Genomic DNA, 24257 nt, shown 5'->3' on the forward strand with positions numbered 1-24257 from the left:
GTCAATCTAGAAGGGGAGATAGTTATTAATCTAAATAAATAATTTATAGATATGTACATAAGCATTGTGGGGCTCAGGGTTGGGTGAACAGCAGACACCCAAAGGGTACAGATCCAAATGCAGCAACCACTATTGTAGTTAAAGACCACTGCTTAAAAGTAGCCATGTGGATCAGTGACATCACCACATAGCACCACTGAAACGTGACATAATGACCTCACAGGCCACATGGAGGCCTCGTAAAACCAGGTAGCCCTGGGACCTCCAGTCTCCACTAAGCAGGGTAGAGAGTGGATGAGGGGATGATGCATAAAATTGTTCCCTTCCATGGGGGCTTAGAGGCATTAGATTCACATTGAGATCAGCTCCATGACTGTGGGTTTAAATTGTATGGTTGGTTCTAAGTGCACCAACTTCTCAGAGATTTTACTTTGTCTGGCCCTTTCATCTGAAAGAGTTGCTGCTCCCTGAATAGAGGGTAAGGTTGACTTGGTGTTGCAACATTTGGACCCACTCCCCGCTCCCGAACCTTTTGCCTGAGCAGAGAACCACGGGAAAAGGCTAGGTGATTTGGAAATGGAACCATTTCATGTTCATGCTCACCATAACACTTAAGTAGAGAAAAATCCATAGTGCCTCTGCTGAAGAACAAGAGCCAACACCTTCTGTTACTTTTGGAGAGAGAAAGAGAGAGGATTTGAGATATTTCTTTGATACTCCCCAGGGACTAGACCTCCCTGGCATTCCAGAGATCTATGTAAACCCACCTCATTCCACCCCCAGCACCCCACTTCCAAGGCAGAACAGTGACACAGTTTCTCTTGGGTAGATGATGCCTAAGGCCACGGGATGAGCTCGGTGTCTTCGCTGCAGGGCTGCCACGCCGGTGAGCAGCGACTCCCCAGAGAGGTGGGACTAGCCCTGTTCTGCCCACCTCCCAGGAGTCTTTTGGGGTTGTGGCAGCTGGGGAGAAATCTGCTGGGACAGGAGTCAAGGCGGCTGCCTCCCCAGGTGGACAGCAAGGGGGATGGGCAGGGAGGAAGTGGGCGGCGGCGGCGGGGGTGGGCATTGACTCGACATGGTCTGGGGCAAGCTAAGGGGAAAAAAGTCCTATTTTATTCTTTTAATACAGTTCCCAGCAGCAGGAAGATCAGGATAGGAGGCTCCCGCCTGCTCCAGATTAAAGGAACCCGCAGTTTCCGGGTGAAGAAGGGGGGTTCCCTGTGCAGCATTCGCCGAGCCGGCAGCTTAAAGAGCACCAAGTTATCACGGCAGGACTCAGAGTCTGAGAATGAGGAACCGCAGCTGTCCCAGAGCAGGGACACTGTCACTGATATAGGTAACATAGAGGAAGGGGCTCAACAGGGAAGTGGGCGGGGAGGAGGAGACAGGGTCCAAAACTCAGCGTCACAGAAGGCCGGTCTCTAAGGAGTCTAGAAAGAGTCATGAACTGCAGTAGACAAATGAACCCTCAGACCTCCCAGCTTCACCGGGGAGCTTCGCCACATGTGTGGACTGCTTGCTTCAATCAATTGATCCATCGGTCAAGGGGATTTAGCGGGCATCTACTTTGTGCAGAGCACTGTACTAAGCACTTGGGATATTACAATAGAACAAAGTAGGCTAAAGGAATTCCATTCTGTAGATAGAAAGATGCTGCCTCGTTGGCTCAGACATCTGGGAAAACCAAAGTGCTTGTCTAAAGCCTATATACCAATCCACCAAATCTCAGAAGGCATTGGAAACAAGCCGCCGTGGTGACCTTCCCAGGCAAAGGTCAATAATCTGAGCAAAAGTGGGATCCAGGGAGTGGCCCCTGATCAGCATCGCAAGGTTGTAGTCTTGACTTTGCCTTAGATGCCCTTTTTTTTATTTTAATATGTGTTAAGTGCTTACAGTGTGTCGAGCGCTGTTCTAAGTGCTCCAGGTTAATCAGGTTGGACACAATCCCTGTCCCACATGGAGCTCTCAGTCTGAGTAGGAGGGAGAAAAGGAATTCAGACCCCATTTTACAGCTGAGGAAACTGAGGCACAGAGAAGTGAAGCCACTTGCCCAAAGTCACCCAGCAGGCCCATTTTTTTCCTGCTAGGCCATGTCTTCTCACAGGAATGTTATGAGAATCCAGTAAGTTACCTATAAAGGGCCTTGACTTTGTCAGGGTGCACTCTTCAGAAGCAACCAGAGGGAGTATCTCAGATTGGCCCGCAAGGTATGTCCAATTCTGTGCCCCAAGATGACCCTTTCCTTTGAGCCCCTTTCTTGACCCTCCTCCCTGCCAGGCCAATGATTGAACCCTCCAGCCCCAGGTCAAAGGTACAGTGTCTTGTCTCTGCCTTCCCACCCCAGGCAGTCTCTGTTCAGAAGTAGATTCAGGAGGGTAGGCAGCGAGTTGGGGGAGAGGGTGGAAGGGTGGGCATGAATATTAAGCATGAAGAGTCTGAACAGCAAAATGATTGATCCAGATCCCTGAACACCTGTCTCCTACACCAGGTCAAGGCTTGGAGGCTTGGGGTTGCCCCAACTCATCCTGTTCAGACTCTGGATGCTTTTCCTCTAGAGTTACCATGCCACATCCTCTCCTTCCCAGTGCAGACAGTGGGGACAGCAGGCAGACATGGCATCATCACAGTCATAGTGTCCACTCAGATTAGAAACAACAAGAGCAAGCTGTGTGGCCCCACGAGTTGGAGGGGACTCTGATGGGTTGCTGCAGAGCCCCAGCAGGAGGCAGGCCAGGCAGAGGTCACCCAGGCAAGGAGCAGGGCAGGTCCCCCACCTGGCTCTCTGGATATTTTTCTTGTCCACTTCCCTCTCTCAAGATGGGAGGCACTCCGCTGTCTTGTGGCCCATTGTCATGGGAGCACCGAGCGCCATCCCCGTAATTTCCCGGTCACCGAGGTTGAGGGCAGGTGTGGCCCCCCTCTCCCCTGCCCCTTCCCCCATCCCCCTATCTCTCCCAACAGTGGATGCCCTGGGCGGTTTCCCTTCGAGCCCAGGCTGGCATGATGGTGGGCGCTTTCTCTAGGATCCGAAAGCAAGGGTGGCTGCCCCGGCGGCCCCCAGCCCAACCCAGTGTCCAGCACCCAGGGCAGGAAATGAAACTTTTCCTGGTGCTTTTCTCTTGAAGAAGGAAGCCCATGGAGCGCCAGTGAGCCCAGCATTGAGCCAGAGGGACTGAGCAACATCAGCACGGAGGAGAACTACCACCGGAACATGTCATGGGTCCACGTAAGTTGGCACTGGCAACCAACCTGAGACTCACCCTGTTCAGGGCTCAAGCTGATGGCAAGCAAAGTGCTAGGTCTTTGCCCAAGGCCCTGGGTCCATGGCCTACAACAGCAAAAAGGGCCAATAGGGATCAGAATCCAGGTGGAACCACTGTCTCCATTTTAGGAATTTGCCTCATTAGTTAGACATCCATTTCCAGGTTCTAGTCTTCAAGCCAAATTCCAGCTGGGTTTTTGGGCCTTGGGAGACCTGCATGGCCTCTCCAGTTCAACCAGACCTCTGCAAGGGGCCACAGTTGTATCTCTTTCTCTCTGTCTCTCTTTCCTCTCCCACCTCCTCCTCTTTATCACCTGTTTTTCGTCTAGCAATATCTAAGGCACTTCCTGGAAATATTTAAAAAGAGCAAGGATGCCAGGTCATCAAGGGCACAAAGAACATTATGACATTGTTGTTTCAGCTTAGTAGGGGGTTCCCACATGCATGTAAGCAGCACTGGAGATTTAAGGATTTGAGGAGAGGAGTAGGTTTAGAAATCAAAATGGCCAGGCAGACTGGTCAAGTTGCCAGAAACCCTCTGAATGAAGTTTGGAGGGGTTAAATGGATTAGCAACTTCTGAGTTCAGTTTCCTTATTTTACTTTTTTGGTATTTGTTCAGCACTTACTATGGTTCAAACATTTTTCTAAATGTTGGGGTAGATACAGATCAATCAGGTGAGACATGGTCTCTGTCCCACCTCGGGCCCACAGTGTAAGTAGGAGAGAGAACAGGTATTCAGATCCCATTTTACAGTCAAGGAAACTGAGACATAAAGAAGTGAAATAACTTGCCTAAGGTTATGCAGCAGGCGAGTGGTTAGAATCTAGGTCCTCTGACTTCCAGGCCTGTGCTCTTTCCATCAGGCCAGGCTGCTTTGGCATGTGGTTGGAACTGTGGTGTTTCTGTGTTCCTTCTGCTTCTTCTGCACCTGTGGAACAAATCAAGTAGTCAGTTGCTGTCCTGAGGACTGAAATTATTTTCAGGCATTTGGAGAGCACAGTGACATCTGTAACCATTGAGGATTATTTTGGGGGCAGAAGTCCCCAGAGTAGCTAGGATCTGAGCCTGTGGGCAGAACGAAGAGCCCAAGAACACTTGGGCTGGGGATTCCAGGGCACCCTGCCCAAGGGTTAGCTACCAGGGCTTTCGAATGTAAGCCATCTTCCTCAAATCCATGAGCCTCTGGCTAAACCCATCCAGGAAATGCTTTCTTTGGGTTCCAGGTCATGATTCTTCTGTGCAACCAGCAAAGCTTCATTTGTACCCACGTCGACTACTGCCACCCCCACTGCTATCTCCACCACAGCCGCTCCTGTGCCCGCCTGGTGCGGGCAATCAAACTGCTTTACGGAGACACCGTGGACTCCCTTCGCGAAGAACACACAGTCAACCCTGGAGCCTTTCGGGGCAAGAAGCAGAAAGAGGTGAGCAGGTCATGACTGGGGCTGGTGATCACAAAACAAAGCTACCTAAGGCCCCGAGTGACGAACGCCATCACTGGGCCACCCCCCAGTCCCTCCAGCTTGGCTAGGATTCTGTCTCCCACAGAAGTCTAGGACCCTTGAAGGAACAGAGTCTTAGTTGCCTTTGTGGACACGCATCCTTAAGGTCGGGTGTGAACCACCCAAAACCCCTCACTTACCCTCAGCTATCCCATTAGAGATTTACTGCCCCTGAGAATCTCACCAAACCTATCTGGAACCTGACTATATTTTCGTACAGGCAACTTTCTGAGGTCTTTCTTGAGGAAGGCCCATTTTTTCCCCTGCTTTTTACCCTAGCTTCTGGGCTAGAACCTGCCTCTCCGTCCCAGGAAAAGCAGTCCACAACTCAGTTTTCCCCAGATGATAGTTACTCCTATGGGGGCTCCTGAGAGGTATTGGTCTGAAGAGAGGGTGGTGAGGGCTAGCTGCCTTGTCCCTGTGCCACAGGGCGGGAATCCGGTTGGATGTGTGCCCTTTTTGCGGCTCCCCGGGAGGGTGGTGCTGGGAAGAGGGAGCCCTGTTGCCCAACATAGCGACTCCCACAAGTGGCTGAGGCGATGCGGCAAAGGGACCAACACGAGCCACCTCACGTCCAGTGGTCTTTCCAGTGCTCAGACAAGTCCTGCCTGCGAACACCCTCTTTGAAGAAGAGAGTTTCAGACACCAACCTGGAAGGGAAGAAAGACTCTGGGATGCTCAAATACATCAGACACCAGGTACTGTTGGTAACCCTCTCATGTCTAAAATCTGAAATCACTTCTCACTGAACAGGGGAGAAACATCTTGGCCCTGTGATACCTCAAATCTTAGCTTCTGTGGCAGCAGCTGCAATACTTCCTGCCTCTGCTGGATGACAATTTCTTTCAAGATGGCTTCTTTCAAGATGCCTCTTTTATTTCTTATGGTATTGCTTAAGCACTTACTGTGCCAGACACCATAGCAAGTGCTGGGGCAGATACAAGATAATTCATTCAGTAGTATTTATTGAGCACTTACTATATGCAGAACACTGTACTAAGCGCTTGGAATGCACAATTCGGCAACAGATAGAGAAAATCCCTGCCCAATAACAGGCTCACAGTGTAAACGGATTGGACACAGTCATTCACTCATTCGATCATATTTACTGAATGCTTATTGTGTGCAAATTAATTAATTAATTATGGTATTTGTTAAGCACTTACTATGTGCAGAGCACTGTTCTAAGCACTGGAGTAGATACAAGGTAATCAGATTGTCCCACGTGGGGCTCACATTTTTTAATCCCCATTTTTACAGATGAGGTAACTGAGGCACAGAGAAGTTAACTGACTTGCCCAAGGTCACACAGCAGACAAGTGGCAGAGTTGGGATTAGAACCCATGACCTCTGACTCCCAAGCCCATGATCTTTCCACTAAGCCATGCTGCTTCTCTAAACACTGTACTAAGCGCTTGGGAGAGTACAATACAACAATAAGCAGAAACATTCCCTACCCACAGCGAGCTTATAGTCTAGGGGACGACCAAATTCTGGGGAGCCCAGCAGGAAGCGGAGTAGCTGAGCCTGGAGTAGTAAGCGGTGGTATATTATCTTGTGATAATAGTCATAATAGAGGTATCTGTTAAGTTTGTACTGTGCCAAGCACTGAACTAAGTTGTGGAGTAGATACAACAAAATAATCAGGTCGGAAATCACCATGTGGGGCTTACTGTTTAGTTGGGAGTAAGCTTGTTGTGAGCTGGAAACTTGTCTATTACTGTATTGTAATATCCCGAGAACTTAGTACGGTGCTCTGCTCACAGTAAGCATGCTCAGTAAATACCATTTATTGATTGATTGAGCAGGAATTTTATCCCCTTTCTACAGATGAGAAAATTAAGGCCCCGCGAAATTAAATGATTTGCCGAATGTCGCACAACAGGCAACTAGCCAAGCCAGGATTAGAACCCAGATCCTTCGACTCCCAGACCTATTGTGCTCTTTCCGCTAGGCCGTGTATTTACCCCACTCTGTAGTACAGAGCTTGGCACAGAGTACTAGCTTGACAAATACCGCCATTATTATTATCATCATGAATGTTATCGTTATTGTTATTCTGCGAAGAGATGCTGTTCCTATTGCTACTCCTACCAGCTCTCCACATTGTGTTTAGCTGCCCCAGGGTCCAGCCAAGAGCAGGCCTGGAGGCAAGAACTTTGAGACACTGGGACTGATGGCATCAGCAGGGCCAGTTTCCTCCTTCCCTGCTGCTACTGCTACCAGTTGGTCACCAGGGGCTAGGGCACATTCATCCATTCATTCAATCATATTTACTGAGCAGTTACTGTGTGCAGAGCACTGTACTAAGGGCTTGGGAAAGTAAAATGCAACAATAAATAGACACATACCCTGCCCATGATGAGCTTACAGTCTAGAATGGGGGAGACAGACATCGATCTTTTCTTGTCTTATGCCATCGAGTCATTTCCGACCCATAGCTAAACCACGACACATCTCTCCCGGAATGCCCAGCTCTCCATCTGCAAACTTTCTGGTAGTGTATCCACAGATATAAATAAATAAAAAATTTTTAAAAATTATTTAACTTAATAACATTTACTTTACTTAAATAAACAAATAAAATACAGATATATACATAAGTGCTGTGGGGCTGGAAAGGAGGCTCATAGAGAAGCTGCCTGGCTTTCTAGAAATAGCCTAGGCCTGGAAGTCAGAGGATTTAGGTTCTAATCTCACCACCACCACTTCCCCCCAGGTGACCTTGGGCAAGTCATATATGCCTCAGTTTCTTCTCTTGTAAAATGGGGATGAAATATAATAATAATAATAATTATGACATTGGTTGAGCGCTTATTATGTGACCGGGCTTAGTACAGTGCTTGTCATTTAGAAAGAATTGAACAAATTCCACCAGTATCATCAAAAGGGCAGCCCAGTGGCCCTTAAACAAAGAAGGGCACGGGGAAGAGTCAAGGTTGCAGAGGGCTGGCCCCTCTCACGAGTGGACTTGTTCACAGATGCGTGCTCTTGTTCCGTGTCCGTGTTGACTCTTGCTCCCCGGCCCCCAGGTGATGAGCCTGTCTCCAGCTCCCTTGTCCCTGCTGACTAAGGCAGCCCCCATCCTGACCGAGGAGATGTACGGCGACATCCAGCCGGCCGCCTGGGAGCTGCTGCTCAGTGTGGATGAGCACATGGCAGGGGCTGCAGGTATGCCATCCTCTCCCTCCCCACCTCTCCACCCCCCGGGCCCCGCCCTGGACAGCCGCCCCGACTCCTTCTCCTCCTGCTCGCCACCCCCACTGCTACCCCCGCTACCCACCCTGTTGTCCCTGCTGCAGTCTCAATCTGCTAACAGAGAGTTGTGAAGCCAGTGGTTACCCTCCCACCTTGGGGTTGGGGTTTGAGGGGGTCCTGAGGGGATAGAGCCAAAGGGGAGAGTGGGAAAAAGAAGGGGAGCAGGAGGAGAGCAAGTGGGAGAAAGAAGAGACAGGGAGACTAGAGGAAGAGAGAAAAGGGAAGATGAAAGATGAGAGGAGGAAAGGGAAAAGGGGGAGGGAAGAGAAGAGAGAGTTTATATATCACTTTCCTCTCCTTTGTCACTGCTGTCACCAGCCACCAGCACCACAACCCCCAGCCGGGGGCAGCGGATACAGGACGGGTCCCAGGCGGGAGAGCCGAGCGGGGACTCCAGCTGCTCAGGGGGCTGCTCCAGGCTGGGGAGGGAGCGGTGTGGGAGGGGTGTGATAGCTCCACAGCCCACACCCCCCACAACTGGGTTTCTGTTCCAGCATTTACACCCACTGAGGTGGCTGATCCCTCTGCAAGGCCCGGTGCCTCAGGGAAGCTCCTGGGCCTCTCAGCCAGTGCCAGCCTGGGGAGCTAAGGGGATCTGACTGGAGTCTCGAGTCAGCATTGGCTTCTCGAATTTCCCTAGCTGCAGAGGCCACCTGGAGGCCACTATGGGGGATGGGGCTGGCAGGGCAGGGCAGGGCAGAGCATGGCAGGGCAGGGAGGTTGGTGAGAAGCAGGTTGATGCCTCCTAGTGTCAGGGACGCCCAGGCCCGCTATCCTCAGGGCCGCACTCGCCTGAGCCCCTGTCGTCCCTGTTGATGTTTGTTGCCATGCCAGCGGCCATGTTCCTCCTGTGCGCCGTCAAAGTCCCCGAGGCCGTGTCTGATATGCTGATGTCCGAGTTCCATCACCCGGAGACTGTGCAGAGGCTGAATGCCATCCTCAAATTCCACACCCTCTGGAGGTTTCGCTACCAGGTCTGGCCCCGGATGGAGGAAGGAGCCCAGCAGATCTTTAAGGTGACGGAGGCCCGGATTCTGGAGCTGAGTGACCAGCCCTACTTCAGCCACCCCCTCCCCGCACTCTCTCTGATCTGGGCTATCTGCTCAGTGGATTTGGGAAAAGGGTGGGAGTGAGGGGTGGATGGGGAGGATGGTTTAGTGGGGCAGTTCTCCAGGATTAAAGTCAGACACACCTGCCAGACAGAGCAGAGGGTGAAGGAGGTCAGCCAACCCGGGCTGCAGTCATTGATTACAGGAATGATGGGGAGATGTCTACATTGGTTAGTTGCCCTGAGCCCTCTCTGCTGCTGATGAAGAGCCCCTGGAACCCCATCCTTGGGCCTCCAAACTACCCGATCTCTCCTCCTGGGGCAAGTTGAGGGGTGGAGGGGCAATTTCAGCCAAACTCCCCTTCACCCCAGACATACCATCCTGAATTCTTCTCTCTTCCCTCCTAATTCACACCCTTCACTTTTCCTTCTAGATCCCTCCTCCCAGTATAAACTTCACCCTGCCCTCACCAGTGTTGGGCATGCCCTCCGTGCCCATGTTCGACCCTCCCTGGGTCCCCCAGTGTAGCGGCAGCGTGCAGGACCCCATCAATGAAGACCAGTCGGTGAGTGGACATCAGCAGACAAGGGAAGGACCGGTGAGGCTGTGCCACAGACTTTGAAGAAGCAGAAAGAATCTGGACCTAAAAGTCCCATTTTTTTATTTTCCTCCTGTCTTGATCCAAGGGAGCTAGCATCAGGTACTAATCCTCTAAGTCCAAGACCCAATCAGCAGCCCTCCTTCAATCAATCAATCAATCTATCAATTACTGATATTTAAGCCTAGTATTAAGTGCTAGGATCCAATTGGGAGACATGATCCTTTCAAGGAGCTTGCAGTCTACTGTGGGAGGCAGACATTCAAATCAATCAATAAATTATGTATATATACGTAAGTGCCATGGAGCTGAAGGTGAGGTGAATATCAAGTATATAAAGGATACAGATCCAAGTGTATTAGGTGACATAGACAGAAGAGTGAATAGGAGAAATGGGGCTTAATCGGAAAAGGTGTCTTGGAGAAGATTTGATTTCAGTAAGGCTTTCATTGCATACGTAGCCAGACTTGAAATAAGTGAAAGAGTGAGAAGATGGGATCAAATGCTAAAAACAAAAGCTCGTCAATTAAGTAGTGAACAAACTGATACATGCCTGAATGCTCAGGTGACTGATGAGTTGGAGGGATCAGATAGGTGGGAAATGAGTCACCACCTCAGCTGGGGGTCTGGCCAACCACTACTGCCCCCTGCAGAAAAGTGACATGCCCTCCCTCCCCCCTTCATCTTCTGGACAGAGGGCTCTGGGCCCTCAGCCTCAGAGTTGGCCTGCCATCCAACTGGATGGTTGGTTATCACACACCTTCTGAATACCTGGCGTAAAGCCAAAGAGATAAGGACAGTGGGCTTTGTAGCCGGCTTAGGTAGTGTATCATATTTTCTAAGTGTTCACTGTGTGCCAAGCACTGTGCTAAACTATGAGGTAAATATAATCAGGTTGGACCCAGCCTTTCTCCCACACGGGACTCACAGTCTAAAGGGAAGGGGAGAAAAAGTATTGAACCCTCATTTTACAGATGAGAAAACTGAGCCACAGGGCAGGTAAGTGGCTTGCCAAAGGTCACAGAGCAGTTGATTGACAGAGCCAGGATTGGAACCCAGGTCTCCTGACTCCAGGCCTCGGCTGGGTAACTGTCGACGAGCATCCCTCCTTTCATTGGATCTCAGATCTGACTCTCTTGGGGAAACCAAGGCCAGGAACTGTGAAATTAACATGGCTCTTCCTTCCTGCCCTCCAGAAATCATTTTCAGCCCGTGCCGTGTCCCGCTCCCATCAGAGAGCGGAGCACATCCTGAAGAACCTGCAGCAGGAGGAGGAGAAGAAGCGCCTGGGCCGAGAAGCCAGCCTTATCACCGCCATCCCCATCACTCAGGAAGCATGCTATGAGCCCTCCTGCACCCCGAACTCGGAGCAGGAGGAAGAAGGTGTGCTCCCGGCAGGGGGGTGTCACTGAGAAATGGGCAGCTTGGGGCTAGGCTTTCTTTCCCAGTGGGTGGCCTAAGAGTAGCAAGGCCCATGGAAGGATAAATTGGCTTGGGCTCTCCTGCACGCCTTCCCATACTCCCCGAGGGAGAAATGTATTTTGTATTGTCTTTGCCTAGGCACTTAGTCCAGTGATCTGCACAAAGTAAAGACTCCATAAAAACCACTGATCGATTGATTGACAGGCTTCCCAAATTTCATATATATGTGTGTGTGTGTGTGTGTGTGTATGGTTCCCATCAGGTTTTTTTATGGTATTTGTTAAACACTTACTATGTACCAGACTGTAGTAAGTATTGGGGTAGACACAAGATATTCGGGTTGGACACAGTCAGAGGGAGCTAGCATGAGGTACTAATCCAACTCCGGTGCCCAGTGAGCCAGCCCTACTTGAATCATTCAGTCACTTGTATTTATTGAGCGCTAACTGAGTACAGAACACTATCCTGAGTGCCCTGATAGAGTTGGCAGACACGATCCCATGAGGAGCTTGCAGTCTAGAGGGGGATATAGACATTCAAATAATTAAATAAATTATGGATATGTGCATTAGTGCTGGGAAGCTGAGGGCGAGGTGAATATCAAGTATTTAAAGGATACAGAAGCAAGTTCATAGTGCTTCACATAGAGCTACAGTCTTAATCCCAGTTTTACAGCTGAGGTAACTAAGGCACAGAGGAGTTAAGTGATTTGCCCAAGGTCACAGAGCAGATGAGTAGTAGAGCTGGAATTAGAACCCAGGTCCTCTGACTCCTAGGCCCGTGCTCTTTCCAGTAAAGCATGCTGCTTCCCCAGTAAGCATTTGGGATGCAGCTTTTTTGGGCTTTGTTTTAAAGCAGGATGATCTGATTGTTAAGGAGAGATCCCTGTCCAAGACCACCCACAATGGAGAACATTTTATCTTTCCCACTAACACAACCACAGGCCCCAGGAAGACCTTAGAGGAGCCAGATTAACTCACCTCTCCACTCCATGGCCTTCCTGAAACAGTGAGCAGGTGATCCCGGGCTGGGCAACAACAGGAGTCCACTGATCCTCCTCCCCGGGTATCAGCTGGTGGAGAGAGGATCCTGTCTTTCACACATGCTAGCTGGAAGTGCAGGCCTTGGGTGACCTCAATCAATCAATCCATCAATCAATCAATGGTATTTATAGACTGCATACTGTGTACTAACCACTTGAAAGAGTCCACTATAACAGAGTTGTACTAGTTGTAGACTAGTTGTAGACATGTCTCATTGCAGTCCTCACAGACCCAAATCCCTGTTCCCATTTGTCTTTGCCAGTAGAAGAAGTCAGCAACCTGGCATCCCGCCGCCTCTCCGTGAGCCCGTCCTGCACCTCGAGCACCTCCCACCGCAACTATTCCTTCCGCCGGGGCTCCGTCTGGTCAGTGCGTTCAGCGGTCAGTGCAGAAGGTGAGCTCTGGCTTCAGCCTCCTGGAGGCAAGGGTTCTACGGAGGGTTGGGGGGTGAGAGGGGAGGCGGAGGGAGGCAACTCTGCTCTGGGCCCTGCTGACGCGTTGGTTTCCAGGGAAAGCCTACAATGCCATCTTGCTCCTTCATGACTCAGTGCTCCGAGAGCAATCCGACCTTCCTACAGCTGGATATGATGTAGTGTGGGCAGGTGTTTATGTTGCACCTTTCCAAGCACTTAGTAAGTGCTCTCTACACAATAATTGCTCAATGAATATGACTGAATGAATGAATGAATGAATGAATGATAGAATATGGGCCTGGGAGTCAGAAAATCCTGGGTTCTAATCCCGGTTCAGCCAATTTTCTGCTGTGTGGTCTTGTACAAGTCAGTTCACTTATCTGTGCCTCAGTTACCTTATATGTAAACTGGGGATGAAAATTGTAAGACCTATGCAGGACAGAGACTGTGTCCAAACCAATTTGCTTGACTCCATCCCAGGGCCTGGCACAATATAAGCGCTTAACAAATACCAGAATTATTAATTATTATTATTATTAATTCAAGGAGACCTGAGACCAGGGAGCAGCAGCCAATTGGCAGTGGGATCCCCTAGTCCTCCCTTGCCTCCAGTGTCCTTAGGAAAGCAATCAGTCATTCAACCAGTGATATTCACTGAGTACTTACTCTGGGTGGAGCATGTACTAAACACTTGAGAGAGTACCATACAGTGAGTAGACATGACCCCTATTCTCATGTAGCTTTCAGGTAAGGGGAAGCCACAGAGACCAAAGATTCATTCATTCATTCATTCATTCATTCATTCATTCGTATTTATTGAGCACTTACTGTGTGCACAGCACTGTACTAAGCACTTGGAAACTCAACTCCAACTCTCTCCTGGACCCCCTCCAATCTGGTTTCTGTCCCCTCCTCTCTACCAAGACTGCTCTCTCAAAGGTCACCCATGACCTCCTTCTTGCCAAATCCAATGGCTCCTACTCTACCCTAATCCTCCTCAACCTCTCAGCTGCCTTTGACATTGCTGACTATCCCCTTCTCCTCCACACCTTATCTCACCTTGGCTTCGCAGACTCCATCCACTCCTGGTTCTCCTATTATCTTTTTGACCATTCATTCTCGGTCTCCTTCTCGGGCTCCTCCTCCCCGTCTCATCCACTAACTGTAGGGGTTCCTCAAGGGTCACATCTATACTCCATCTATACTCGCTCCCTTGGTGAAATCATTCGCTCCCACGGCTTCAACTATCATCTCTATGCAGATGACACCCAAATCTATATCTCCTCCCCTATTCTCTCCTCCTCCCTTCAGGCTCGTATCTCCTCCTGCCTCCAGAACATCTCCACCTGGATGTCTTCCTGCCACCTAAAGCTCAACATGTCCAAAACTGAGCTCCTTATCTTCCCTCTCAAACCCTGTGCTCTTCCAGACTTCCCTGTCGCTGTGGACGGCACGACCATCCTTCCCGTCTCACAAGCCCGCAACCTTGGTGTCATCCTTGACTCAGCTCTCTCATTCACCCCACTAATCTAATCTGTCACAAATGCTTGCCGGTCTCACCTTTACAATATCGCCAAGATCTGCCCTTTCCTCTCCATCCTAACGGCTATTGTGCTGGTACAAGCTCTCGTAATATCCCGGCTGGATTACTGTGTCAGCTTTCTCTCTAATCTCCCCTCCTCTTGTCTCTCCCCACTCCAGTTTAGTCTTCATTCCGCTGCCTGGATCATCTTCCTACAGAAACACTCTGGGCATGTCACTCCCTTCTTAAAAACCTCCAGTGGTTGCCTATCAACCTCAGCACAAAACAAAAACTCCTCACTCTTGGTTTCAAAGCTCTCCATCACCTTGCCCCCTCCTACCTCACCTCCCTTCTCTCTTTCTACTGTCTACCACATACACTCTGCTCCTCTGCCGCTCACCTCCTCGCTGTCCCCCATTCATACTTATCTCGCTGTCGACCTCTGGCCCACATCCTACAGCTGTCCTAGAATGCCATCCCTCCTCACATCTGCCGAACTAACTCTCTCCCCCTCTTCAAAGCCCTACTGAGCTCCTCCAAGAGGCCTTCCCAGACTGAACTCCCCCCTTTTTCCTCTGCTCCCCCTCCACCCTCTGCTCCTCCCCCTTCCCCCTTCACCTCCCCTCAGCTGAGCCCCCTTTCCCTCTGCTCCTCCCTCCCCCACCCCTCAGCACTGTGCTCATTTGTATATATTATTTATTACCCTATTAATTTTGTTAATGAGGTGTACATCCCCTTGATTCTATTTATTGTGATAATGTTGTCTTGTTTTTGTTTCGTTCTGTTTTGCTCTGCCGTCTGTCTCCCTCAATTAGACTGTGAGCCTGTCAGTGGGCAGGGATTTTCTCTATCTGTTGCCAAATTGTACATTCCAAGCGCTTAGTATAGTGCAGAGCACTATGAGCTCTGCACATAGTAAGCACTCAATAAATACTATTGAATGAATGAATGAATGAAAGTACAATTCGGCAATAGAGACAATCCCTACCCAACAACGGGCTCAGAGTCTAGAAGAGGGGAGACAGACAACAAAACAAAACAAGTAGAGAGGCATCAATAGCATCAATATAAATAAATAGAATTATAGATAGATACACATCATTAATACAGCGTGGCACAGTGGAAAGAGCACGGGCTTTGGAGTCGGGGCTCATGAGTTCGAATCCCAGCTCTGCCACTTGTCAGCTGTGTGACTGTGGGCAAGTCACTTAACTTCTCTGTGCCTCAGTTCCCTCATCTGTAAAATGGGGATTAAAACTGTGAGCCCCACGTGGGACAACCTGATTCCCCTGTGTTTACCCCAGCGCTTAGAACAGTGCTCTGCACATAGTAAGCGCTTAACAAATATCAACATTATTATTACTATTAAACAGAATAATAAAGGCAGAATAATAAATATGTACGTATATTCATAAGTGCTGTGGGGCAAGTAGGGGATAGAACAGAGGGAGGGAGTAGGGGTGATGGGGAGGGGAGGAGGAGCAGAGGGAAAGGGGAGCTCAGTCTGGGAAGGCCTCCTGGAGGAGGTGAGCTCTCAGTAAGGCATTGAAGGGAAGAATTGAGCTAGTTTGGCAGATGTGAAGGTTGAGGGCATTCCAGGCCAGAGGTAGGACGTGGGCCAGGGGTCGACGGTGGGACAGATGAAAACGAGGCACAGTGAGGAAGTTAGCAGTGGAGGAGCGGAGTGTGAGGGCTGGGCTGTAGAAGAAGAGAAGGGAGGTGAGGTAGGAGGGGACAAGAGCTTTGAAGCTAATAATGAGGAGTTTTTGCTTCATATGAAGGTTGATAGAGAATCACTGGAGATATTTGAGGAGGGAGGTGACATACCCAGAGCGTTTCTGTAGAAAGATAATCTGGGCAACAGAGTGAAGTATAGACTGAGGTGGGGAGAGACAGGAGGTTGTGAAATCAGAAAGGATCCTGATGCAGTAATCCGTTCGGAATATGATGAGTGACTGTCCTAACAAGGTAGTGGTAGATGTAGAGGAAAGGGTGGATCTTGGCAATGTTGTGAAGGTGAGATTGGCAGGTTTTGGTGACGGATTGATTATGTGGGGTGAATGAAGGATCAGAGTCAAGGATGATGCCAAGTTTGTGGGCTTGTGAGACAGGAAGGATGGTGGTGATGGGAAAAATCAAGGGAAGGACAGGGTTTGGGTGGGAAAATAAGGAGTTCTGTTTTGATTTGCCAGATGTGAAGGGGGAAGGCCCCTCTCAGGATGGCACCTGGAGAGTTTCCAGTACTCTACCAGTCTCAGGTACAAGAAGAAGAGTCAAGCAGAGGCCTACCCATTCCATTTCTAGCTTGGCCAGTGGCTAGTGAGTGGAAGGCAGTCTGTTACAAGTCAAAACTTACCTGTGCTGGGCAGCAGCGGCTTAGGAGAGAGTCAAGGGTGGAACTCAAGTTTACTGCACGGAAGGAGGCAATGGTAAACCACTTGCGTATTTTTTCAAAGAAAACTCTATGGATCCACTACCGGAACGATTGCAGATGGAGCTGGGGCATTCTGGGAGACGTGTGCCCATGGCGTCGCTATGGGTCAGAGATGACTTGACAGCGTATGACAAGACAAGAAAGGGAAAGGAGTTTCTGGCAGGAAGGATGGCGTGAGCAAGAGGATGAGAGGCGAAAATGAGACCCAAGGAACAGGGTGTCTGAGCTCTACCCCCAGCCCTCCCCTACTCTACCACCTTCCCTCTATCCCTCTACTTTGCCACCTTCCACTCCCAGCTTCATCCTGGTGGGTAATCTGGGGACAACTGCCAAAATGATGGAGGCCAAATGGTCTCTTTACCGATGGATCAATTGATTGAGTGACTGCTGAGTGCTAGGTACTATTTCTCACCACTTGGAAGAATGCAGCCCTAGCAAAGGCCAAATTTCCTGCCTTCAAAGAGCTTGTCATCTAATAGGGAAGACAGACTACAACATGGGCAGAGAGCAAAAGCTTGGATGTATGCATAAATTAAAATATGCTGCATATATGAGGATACGAACAATCATATTTATTGAGCACTTACTGTGTGCAGAGCACTGTACTAAGCCCTGGGGAGAGTGATGTATTACAGACACATTCCCTGCCCACAACAAGCTTCCAGTCTAAAGGATTCAAGTGCAGAGGATGGGTGTTGGTGGGATTTATAAGAGGAATTCAAAGCTGGGGAGAGGCACTTTCTGGCAGACCTGGGTGGGAAAGAAGGGCACTGAAGGTTGGGGGGAATGACATGAGCCAGGGCAGGAAAGACAAGAGGGTGTTACTCTTAGAAGAGGAGATTGGAAGCAGCAAAGTTCCAGCCTGAGGAATAGTAGCACGGGAAGAGAGCAGGAATGTAACATGGAGTGCCTTGAAGCCGTTAATAAGGAGGTTCTGTTTCATATGGATGGAGACGGGGAACCCTGTGAGGTTTTGGGGGACAGGTGTGTGCTGGAACAGCCTGGTGTGTGGATGGACCGAAGAAGAGGCTGGAGGATGGAAGACCACTGAGAAGGCTAGTGCAGTAGTCCAGCCAAAGATGACCAGAGCTTGAACCAGCTTTAATCGATCAATCGATCGTATTTAATGAGTGCTTACTGTGTACAGAGTACTGTTCTTAGCAACTGGGAAAGTAGAATTGGTAGGCATGTTCCCTGTGGATGAGGCGCCTACAGTCTAGACAGGGAGACAGACACTAAAATAAATTACGGATATGTCCATAAATGCTGTGGAGCTATGGGTGGGATGAATAAAGGGTACATTATTTAGCTTTATTTCCCTTATCCGCCCTCCTCTCTATGTCAACTTGGCACGTGCCTGGGTATCCCTTAATCACTTTGATATACATCCTAGCCCCACAGTACTTAGGTACATATACTTTTAGGCTACTATTTCCCCTATCCATAACTATTTTAATGCCTTCCTCCTCCTATCGACTATAACTTCTTGAGGGCAGGGATCCCACTAACCAACTCTATTGTATTCTCTCAAGCGCTTGGTACAGTTCTCTGCACAAAAATGGCAGAACCTGGATTAGAACCCAGGTCTTCTGACTCCCAGGCTCGTGCTTTATGATCATCGGAAAGACTCATAGTCACCTCTGTAAATATTGCCCAGTCTTCTTCTCCCACTGGTGGGAGGGATTCAGACAGCAGGTCTCTGAGTTGATCCACTGCTTGGGGCACAAGGTTTTGTCGTTCAAGGAGACGGGACATGCCCTGGCAAGAGCTTTATGGCTACATCTTCTCCTGCGGGTTCACAGTCTGAAGGAATTCAACTATTTAGGTACAATGTTTTGGCACTGAAGAAAAGCACACATGAAAACCAACTCTCTTTTTGGTTAGTAATCTTTTCAATGAAAATAATCAGTATTTGGCTATGAGAAGTGGATTGTAAAATTCACCAGGCTGGGCCAGACTCCCAGTCCATCCAGCCCAAGACTATGCTTCCATCAGTGGCAACTGGATGCTTGGTATAACCGTGTGATGGCCACCCTCCTGGTCACCCATCATCGCAATTAGGGATTGACCTTCTCACCCACTAATTTCCCCCACCCCTCCATCCCTGACTTTCCATGAAGAGGGTTACTCTTTCCTGTCAAGCATGGTGACTTTATCGCTTCCCGCCACCAGATGAAGAGCACACTACTGAGCACACGCCAAATCACCATGTGCCCCAGCCCCCACAGGCAGTGTTCCCAGCATGCATCTGTGCAGCAGTGCTGCCAATCGTTCACCTGATGGAAGACGGAGAGGTCCGAGAGGACGGAGTAGCAGGTACGTCTGTGAATCCCAGGGTCTTCATTGGATCCTCGGAGCTATCCTTCAAAGTGCTGGTTGGCGGAACCGAAATAACCCTCCGGACGTCTGCCTCACCTTAGCTTGAATGATTCCTGCTGACGAGAGGCTCCATTTCCAACCCTCTCTGCATCCTTCATTCTCTCTGCTAGGGAAAACGTCGTTATTGCCATCTCAGGGCGGCTGCTGATGGACTTGTTCCTTTCTCACGACCGGTATAGCTTTGGCATGTGGACGACCTGGGTTTGGCATTGCCCACTTCCCTGCACTCTGCTTCCTCCCCCACACTTCCCCTCCAGTGACACCACCACCCTTCCTCCACCCCTCTCCTCTGGGCTTGGACTTCCCCAGTGTCCCCTCAGCCAAACCCCCACCACTGAGTTCCTAGCGAGGCCCCTAACCCTCCCTGCGGGGCCTCCTGCCAAAGGGGGCGCCAGGCCTGCATGGGCAAGGCGACCTCCTGCTGCCTGCTGCTTCATTTTGCTCTGCTTGCACCCGAGCTGTAAAGGAACCGGTGAGGAAAGGTGAAGGCTGTGGCTTCCACCCACTCCACTCACACCCCACAGTTCAGGCCTGCAACCCTTGGGAATAAATATGGCATGGAAGCAACACCAACACTAACCCCATCATCTTTACTTCAGGAGCGAGCGGGCCTTGCTACGTATGGCCCTATTCCACACAGTGCCCAATGCCTCCCTTCTGAAAGCAACCACATTCCTCTCGTAAGGCACCCCTTGCATCCTGTCCTGCCACCTTCTACTGGGCCAACGTTTTTCGGGGAGGCATGGAGTGTATATGCCCCCTAAAGCCCTAGAGTTCGTGCAAGTTGGGGACATTTTTCATAACATAATCCTACGGTCTAGTTCCACATTGCTCTTCCAGAGGAGCTCTGACCTGTCCTTCTCTTTTGAAGTGAGTGCGGTAGCCCAGCAGGTCCTGTGGAACTGCTTGATTGAAGACCCCTCCACGGTTCTTCGACATTTCCTGGAAAAGCTCACCATAAGCAACCGACAGGTAGAGAGGCCTCTTCTCGTGCCGGGTTTATGGGGCGAAAGAAATCCCTGGACTTCCCGACTAAGCAAGTGGTGGGGAGGAAGAGGGGTGTTGGTCTGACGGGTGGCTGGCTGGCCTGGCCTGGGATGGTACTGCAGCTCTGGGACTCAGGAAATACCTCCTGACAGGAACAAGGGAAATGACGATGGGTCCCCGATCAAATGCCCTATTGACGGTCCTAGGGTGCTATGCCGGGGGCGGGCTGAAACTGTGGGCTGGTCTCCTGGGTTTCAGGGCCTCAGATTCTCCATGCATGCAGCAGCCAAGCCCTCAGCCTAACTGCCCCCAGGGTTAAAATGTAGGGAAAGATGAGATAAGACCTGTAATGAACCTTAAACTCTTGCGGGCAGGGCTGATGAAAGAAAACACTTGTTTCCCTTCCTGGGGAACCCACTTCTCTGTAGACAAAGGGAGAATTTAAAGGAAAATGTGGGCGAAAAGATAATGAACTATTTCCCCACTTCATCACAGATAGGAGTTATAGAGAGTGGTCTTGGGAGGTGGAGAGGGAAAGGGATGGCATGTATGTATACAAGCATGTGTGTATGTAAGTGTGTATGTGCGTGTGCATGCACGTGCCTGCATGTGCATGCAAACACCCACAAAAACCTTTGTTCTTTTTTCAGGATGAACTGATGTATATGCTCAGAAAGCTGCTCCTGAATATTGGAGACTTCCCTGCTCAGACCTCTCACATCCTGTTTAACTACTTGGTGAGTTTTAGCACTGTCTAGTGACATCTCAGAAATTGCCTGAGTGGTTGGTCATTTCAGTTAATCTGTAGATCAAGGACAGGTTAATGGGGGAGAGCATCTGGAGGACTTTAACACTGAGGCAAGTCATGGTCTGGTGGATTTGATGGAAGAAAGAAGGAAGGGGGTGAGCAAGGAGTTAGATGTAGGGGAGTTGAGAATGAGGTGCAGTGAGAATGAATTTAGGAGGAATGTAGTGTGTGAACCTGGATGGCATTTCTCCTATTTCCTGAGAGAGATTATTTTGTGTCAGTATAGAGAATGGATATAAAGAGCATGGGGCTGAGAGTCAGAGAACCTGGTTTCTAATCCTGACTCCAATGCTTGCCTGCTGGGTGACCTTGGGCAAGTCACTTAGCTTCTCTGTGCTTCAGTTTCCTCACCTGTAAAATGGGGATTCAGTGCCTGCACTCCCTCCTACTTAGACTGTGGGACATGTGGGACAGAGACTGTGTCTGACCTGATTAACTTGAATTTACCCCAGCGCTTAGAACTGTGCTTGATACATAATAAGCACTCAACAAATACCATAATAGTAATAACATTTGAATGGGTGATGATAATAATTTTGACATTTATGAAACACCATGTGCCAAACACTCTGCTTAACCCTGGTGTAGCTACAGAAAAATCTGATTGGACACAAATCTGTGTCCCACACCGAATCACAGTCTAAACGGGAGAGAGAACAGGTATTTCAACCTCATTTTACAGATAAGGAAACTTAAAGCTCTCAGAAGTTGTGACTTGCCCAACGTCACACCGCAGGCAAGCAGTGGAGCTGGAACTAGAACTTCGGTCACCCATTTCCATGCTCTTTCCACTAGGACTACAGTATAGCCCTCTTATTTTTGACCAGTCAAGGAACCAACCAATTTTCGTATTTGGTGAGGAAGATATGACTAACCCCATATCCAGCGGTGTCCTAAGGAACAAAAGAATTCTGAGCACCCTGTGGCCAACCCCAAATTATAAGTTACATCATATAATTTGCACTAGGAGGCATAAATCCACAAAAGTTTCTTCATGAAAACTTTCAGAACCTAAACCTATCTCACAGCCAACCTCCCGCTCTTGTTCTGCCTCTGGCCTAGAACTCCCTTCCCCTTCATATCTGATAGACAATCACTCTCCCCACCTTCAAAGTCTTATTAAATTCACATCTCCTAGAGGATTTCCCCAACTAAACCCTCATTTCTTCTTCTCCCATTCCCTTCTGTGTCACTAGGGTTTACACCCTTTTTTCACCTATCCCTCAGCCCCATAGCACTTATATACATATCCGTAATTTATTTCTCAGTTAAAGTCTGCCTCCGCCTTTAGATTTTGAGCTCACTGAGTATAGGGATTGTGTCTTCCAGCTCTGTTATATTGTACTCATCCAAGTGCTTAGTACAGTGCTCTGCACACAGTAAGCACTCAGTAAATAGTATAGATTGACTGAACAGTGACCAAGCAGGTCACGGGACACATCCCTGACTACTCCTTTTTCCTAGAGCTGCTGTTTTCACTTCCCAGTTCCCCCTAAATATAATCTCCACTTCTGAACCAAGGGACTCAGCAGCCAGAGCGGAGGTAGGAGGTGATGGAGCATAAAATTAAAATACCAGACATTAAGGTGCCTGGTTGGCTCCCCATCAACACCAGATGGAGGACAGACTAGCCGAAAATGGGGCTGTCCAGCGGAAGGGCGGGAGGAGAGGAACAGGTGGATGCAGGCATAGCAGTGTGTCCTGGGTCCATCAGAGCTTTGAATCCCCTCCTTGCTGTGCCTTTCAGGTGGGACTGATCATGTATTTTGTGCGTACGCCCTGTGAATGGGGAATGGATGCCATCTCAGCAACTCTCACTTTCCTCTGGGAGGTAGTAGGCTACGTAGAGGGCCTTTTCTTCAAGGACCTCAAACAGACGATGAAGAAGGAACAATGTGAAGTGAAGTTATTGGTCACTGCTTCGATGCCAGGTATGGCAAGACTGCTTTCTTGAGCACCAATGGAACAGTGGATGAGCTTCAGATACGGTCTGGATGAGCCCTGATTGAGCATTGATTAGGCACCGGTTAATCCTCTTTCCATATTGCCACAGAGAGATCCGTTCACCAACACTGGTAGCCATCAGACTAGGAAAAGAGACGATTATTGTCCCAAATGAACATGTGTACTAGAATTTCATTCCTTAGAACATTTTGCTGTTTACTCTCTAGCAGTCCTTTGGATACAAAAGAACTACCTATGAGGGTGTGTGTGTGACTGAAAAGACCAGTCAGGGTAGGAGGGACAGTTCCAGTTCCTTCTACCCAAGGCACAGACCAAGATCATACCCCCCAGTGCTGATGTGTTTGCTGTGTGCACCACTCTGCACTGTTTTCAGTGTGGCCTCGTGGAAAGAGCACAGGCCTGGCTTCTAGTCCTGGCTCTGCCACGTACTTGTTGTGTGACCTTGGGCAAGTCACTTAGCTTCTCTATGCCTTGGTTCCCTCTTCTGCAGAATGGGGTTTCAATGCCTATGCTCCCTCCTACTTAAACTGTGAGCCCCATGTGGGACTTGATTATCTTACATGCACCCCAGTGTTTCAGACAGTGCTCAGCACACAGGAAGTACTTAACAAATACCCAATTATTAGGATCCTGGCATTTAGAATAGAAAAGAGTTGTGTTTTACTTAATTGCAGAATATCAGGCTTGTCTGCTGCTGCAGCTATCTCTGTCCAATTCTCTGCCGGGCCTCTCTTCTGAGACGGTGATTCCTGGAATCCCTACATTCTGCCCTCCCTGCTTTCAGTTGACCCATTTTAGCTCTTCAAACAATAATAATAATAATAATGTAGGTATTTGTTAAGTGCTTACTATGTGCTGAGCACTGTTCTAAGCGCTGGGGTAGACACAAGGGAATCAGGTTGTCCCACGTGGGGCTCACAGTCTTAATCCCCATTTTACAGATGAGGTAACTGAGGCACCGAGAAGTTAAGTGACTTGCCCAAAGTCACACAGCTGACAAGTGGCCGAGCCGGGATTCGAACCCATGACCTTTGACTCCAAAGCCCGTGCTCTTTCCACTGAGCCACGCTGCTGTTGGTGTATCCTATTGTCATGGTATTTTACAGACGAGCTAACTGAGGAACAGAAAAGTTAAGTCTCTTGCTCAAAGTCACACAGCTGACAACCCTAACCCTAATCCTAACCCTAACAATGTATCCTGTTGTCGTGGATTTTCCTCCTAGCAAAGCTGTGTTGAGGAGAGCTGAGCTTCACTGCTGGTAGACTGACTTTGTTCCCGAGCTTTGTCAGTGACGGTCCTGTCTGCATTTTGATAGTTGAGCTGGGCCCATAGACGATGCTGATGAATCTTGCTTAGGGGGATGGCAGGAGTTAGGGGCGGGGGTTGCAATGTGGCTGACCTAGACCATCTGGGGCTCATAACTCTGGAGAGAGTTGTTCAGCACTAGAATCCTCTAGACCTTCAGTTTGGTCTGAAAGCATGATGTTTTATTACCACTGTACTGTTTAAAAGTCTTCCAAAAGATAACTTCTAAATTCACTTGGTTGTCTTGGTTGAAGAATTTAGGGATGCTATTCAACTTCAGAGAATTAATGGAGATCCTCAGTTG

At 49.3% G+C, this 24257-nt stretch overlaps 1 protein-coding gene and 1 non-coding gene across 2 annotated transcripts in view; both read left to right on the forward strand.

Moving 5' to 3' along the window:
• The window catches only part of UNC80 (unc-80 homolog, NALCN channel complex subunit), a 253218-nt gene that overhangs the window by 141133 nt on the left and 87828 nt on the right, over positions 1-24257 (forward strand). Inside the window, 13 exon segments of the mRNA XM_039912541.1 lie at positions 1133-1339; positions 3129-3229; positions 4491-4691; positions 5360-5467; positions 7802-7940; positions 8862-9043; positions 9510-9641; positions 10871-11057; positions 12402-12533; positions 18681-18824; positions 19759-19859; positions 20525-20611; positions 22430-22613. Of these exon segments, the coding sequence (XP_039768475.1) occupies positions 1133-1339; positions 3129-3229; positions 4491-4691; positions 5360-5467; positions 7802-7940; positions 8862-9043; positions 9510-9641; positions 10871-11057; positions 12402-12533; positions 18681-18824; positions 19759-19859; positions 20525-20611; positions 22430-22613 (1905 nt within the window).
• On the forward strand, positions 16283-16420 carry LOC114813364. Its single transcript, XR_003761086.1, has one exon. It is a non-coding gene; the product is annotated as a small nucleolar RNA SNORA7 (small nucleolar RNA).

The sequence above is a fragment of the Ornithorhynchus anatinus genome, chromosome 7 (genome assembly GCF_004115215.2).
Source record: "Ornithorhynchus anatinus isolate Pmale09 chromosome 7, mOrnAna1.pri.v4, whole genome shotgun sequence".
Lineage (NCBI taxonomy): Eukaryota > Metazoa > Chordata > Mammalia > Monotremata > Ornithorhynchidae > Ornithorhynchus > Ornithorhynchus anatinus.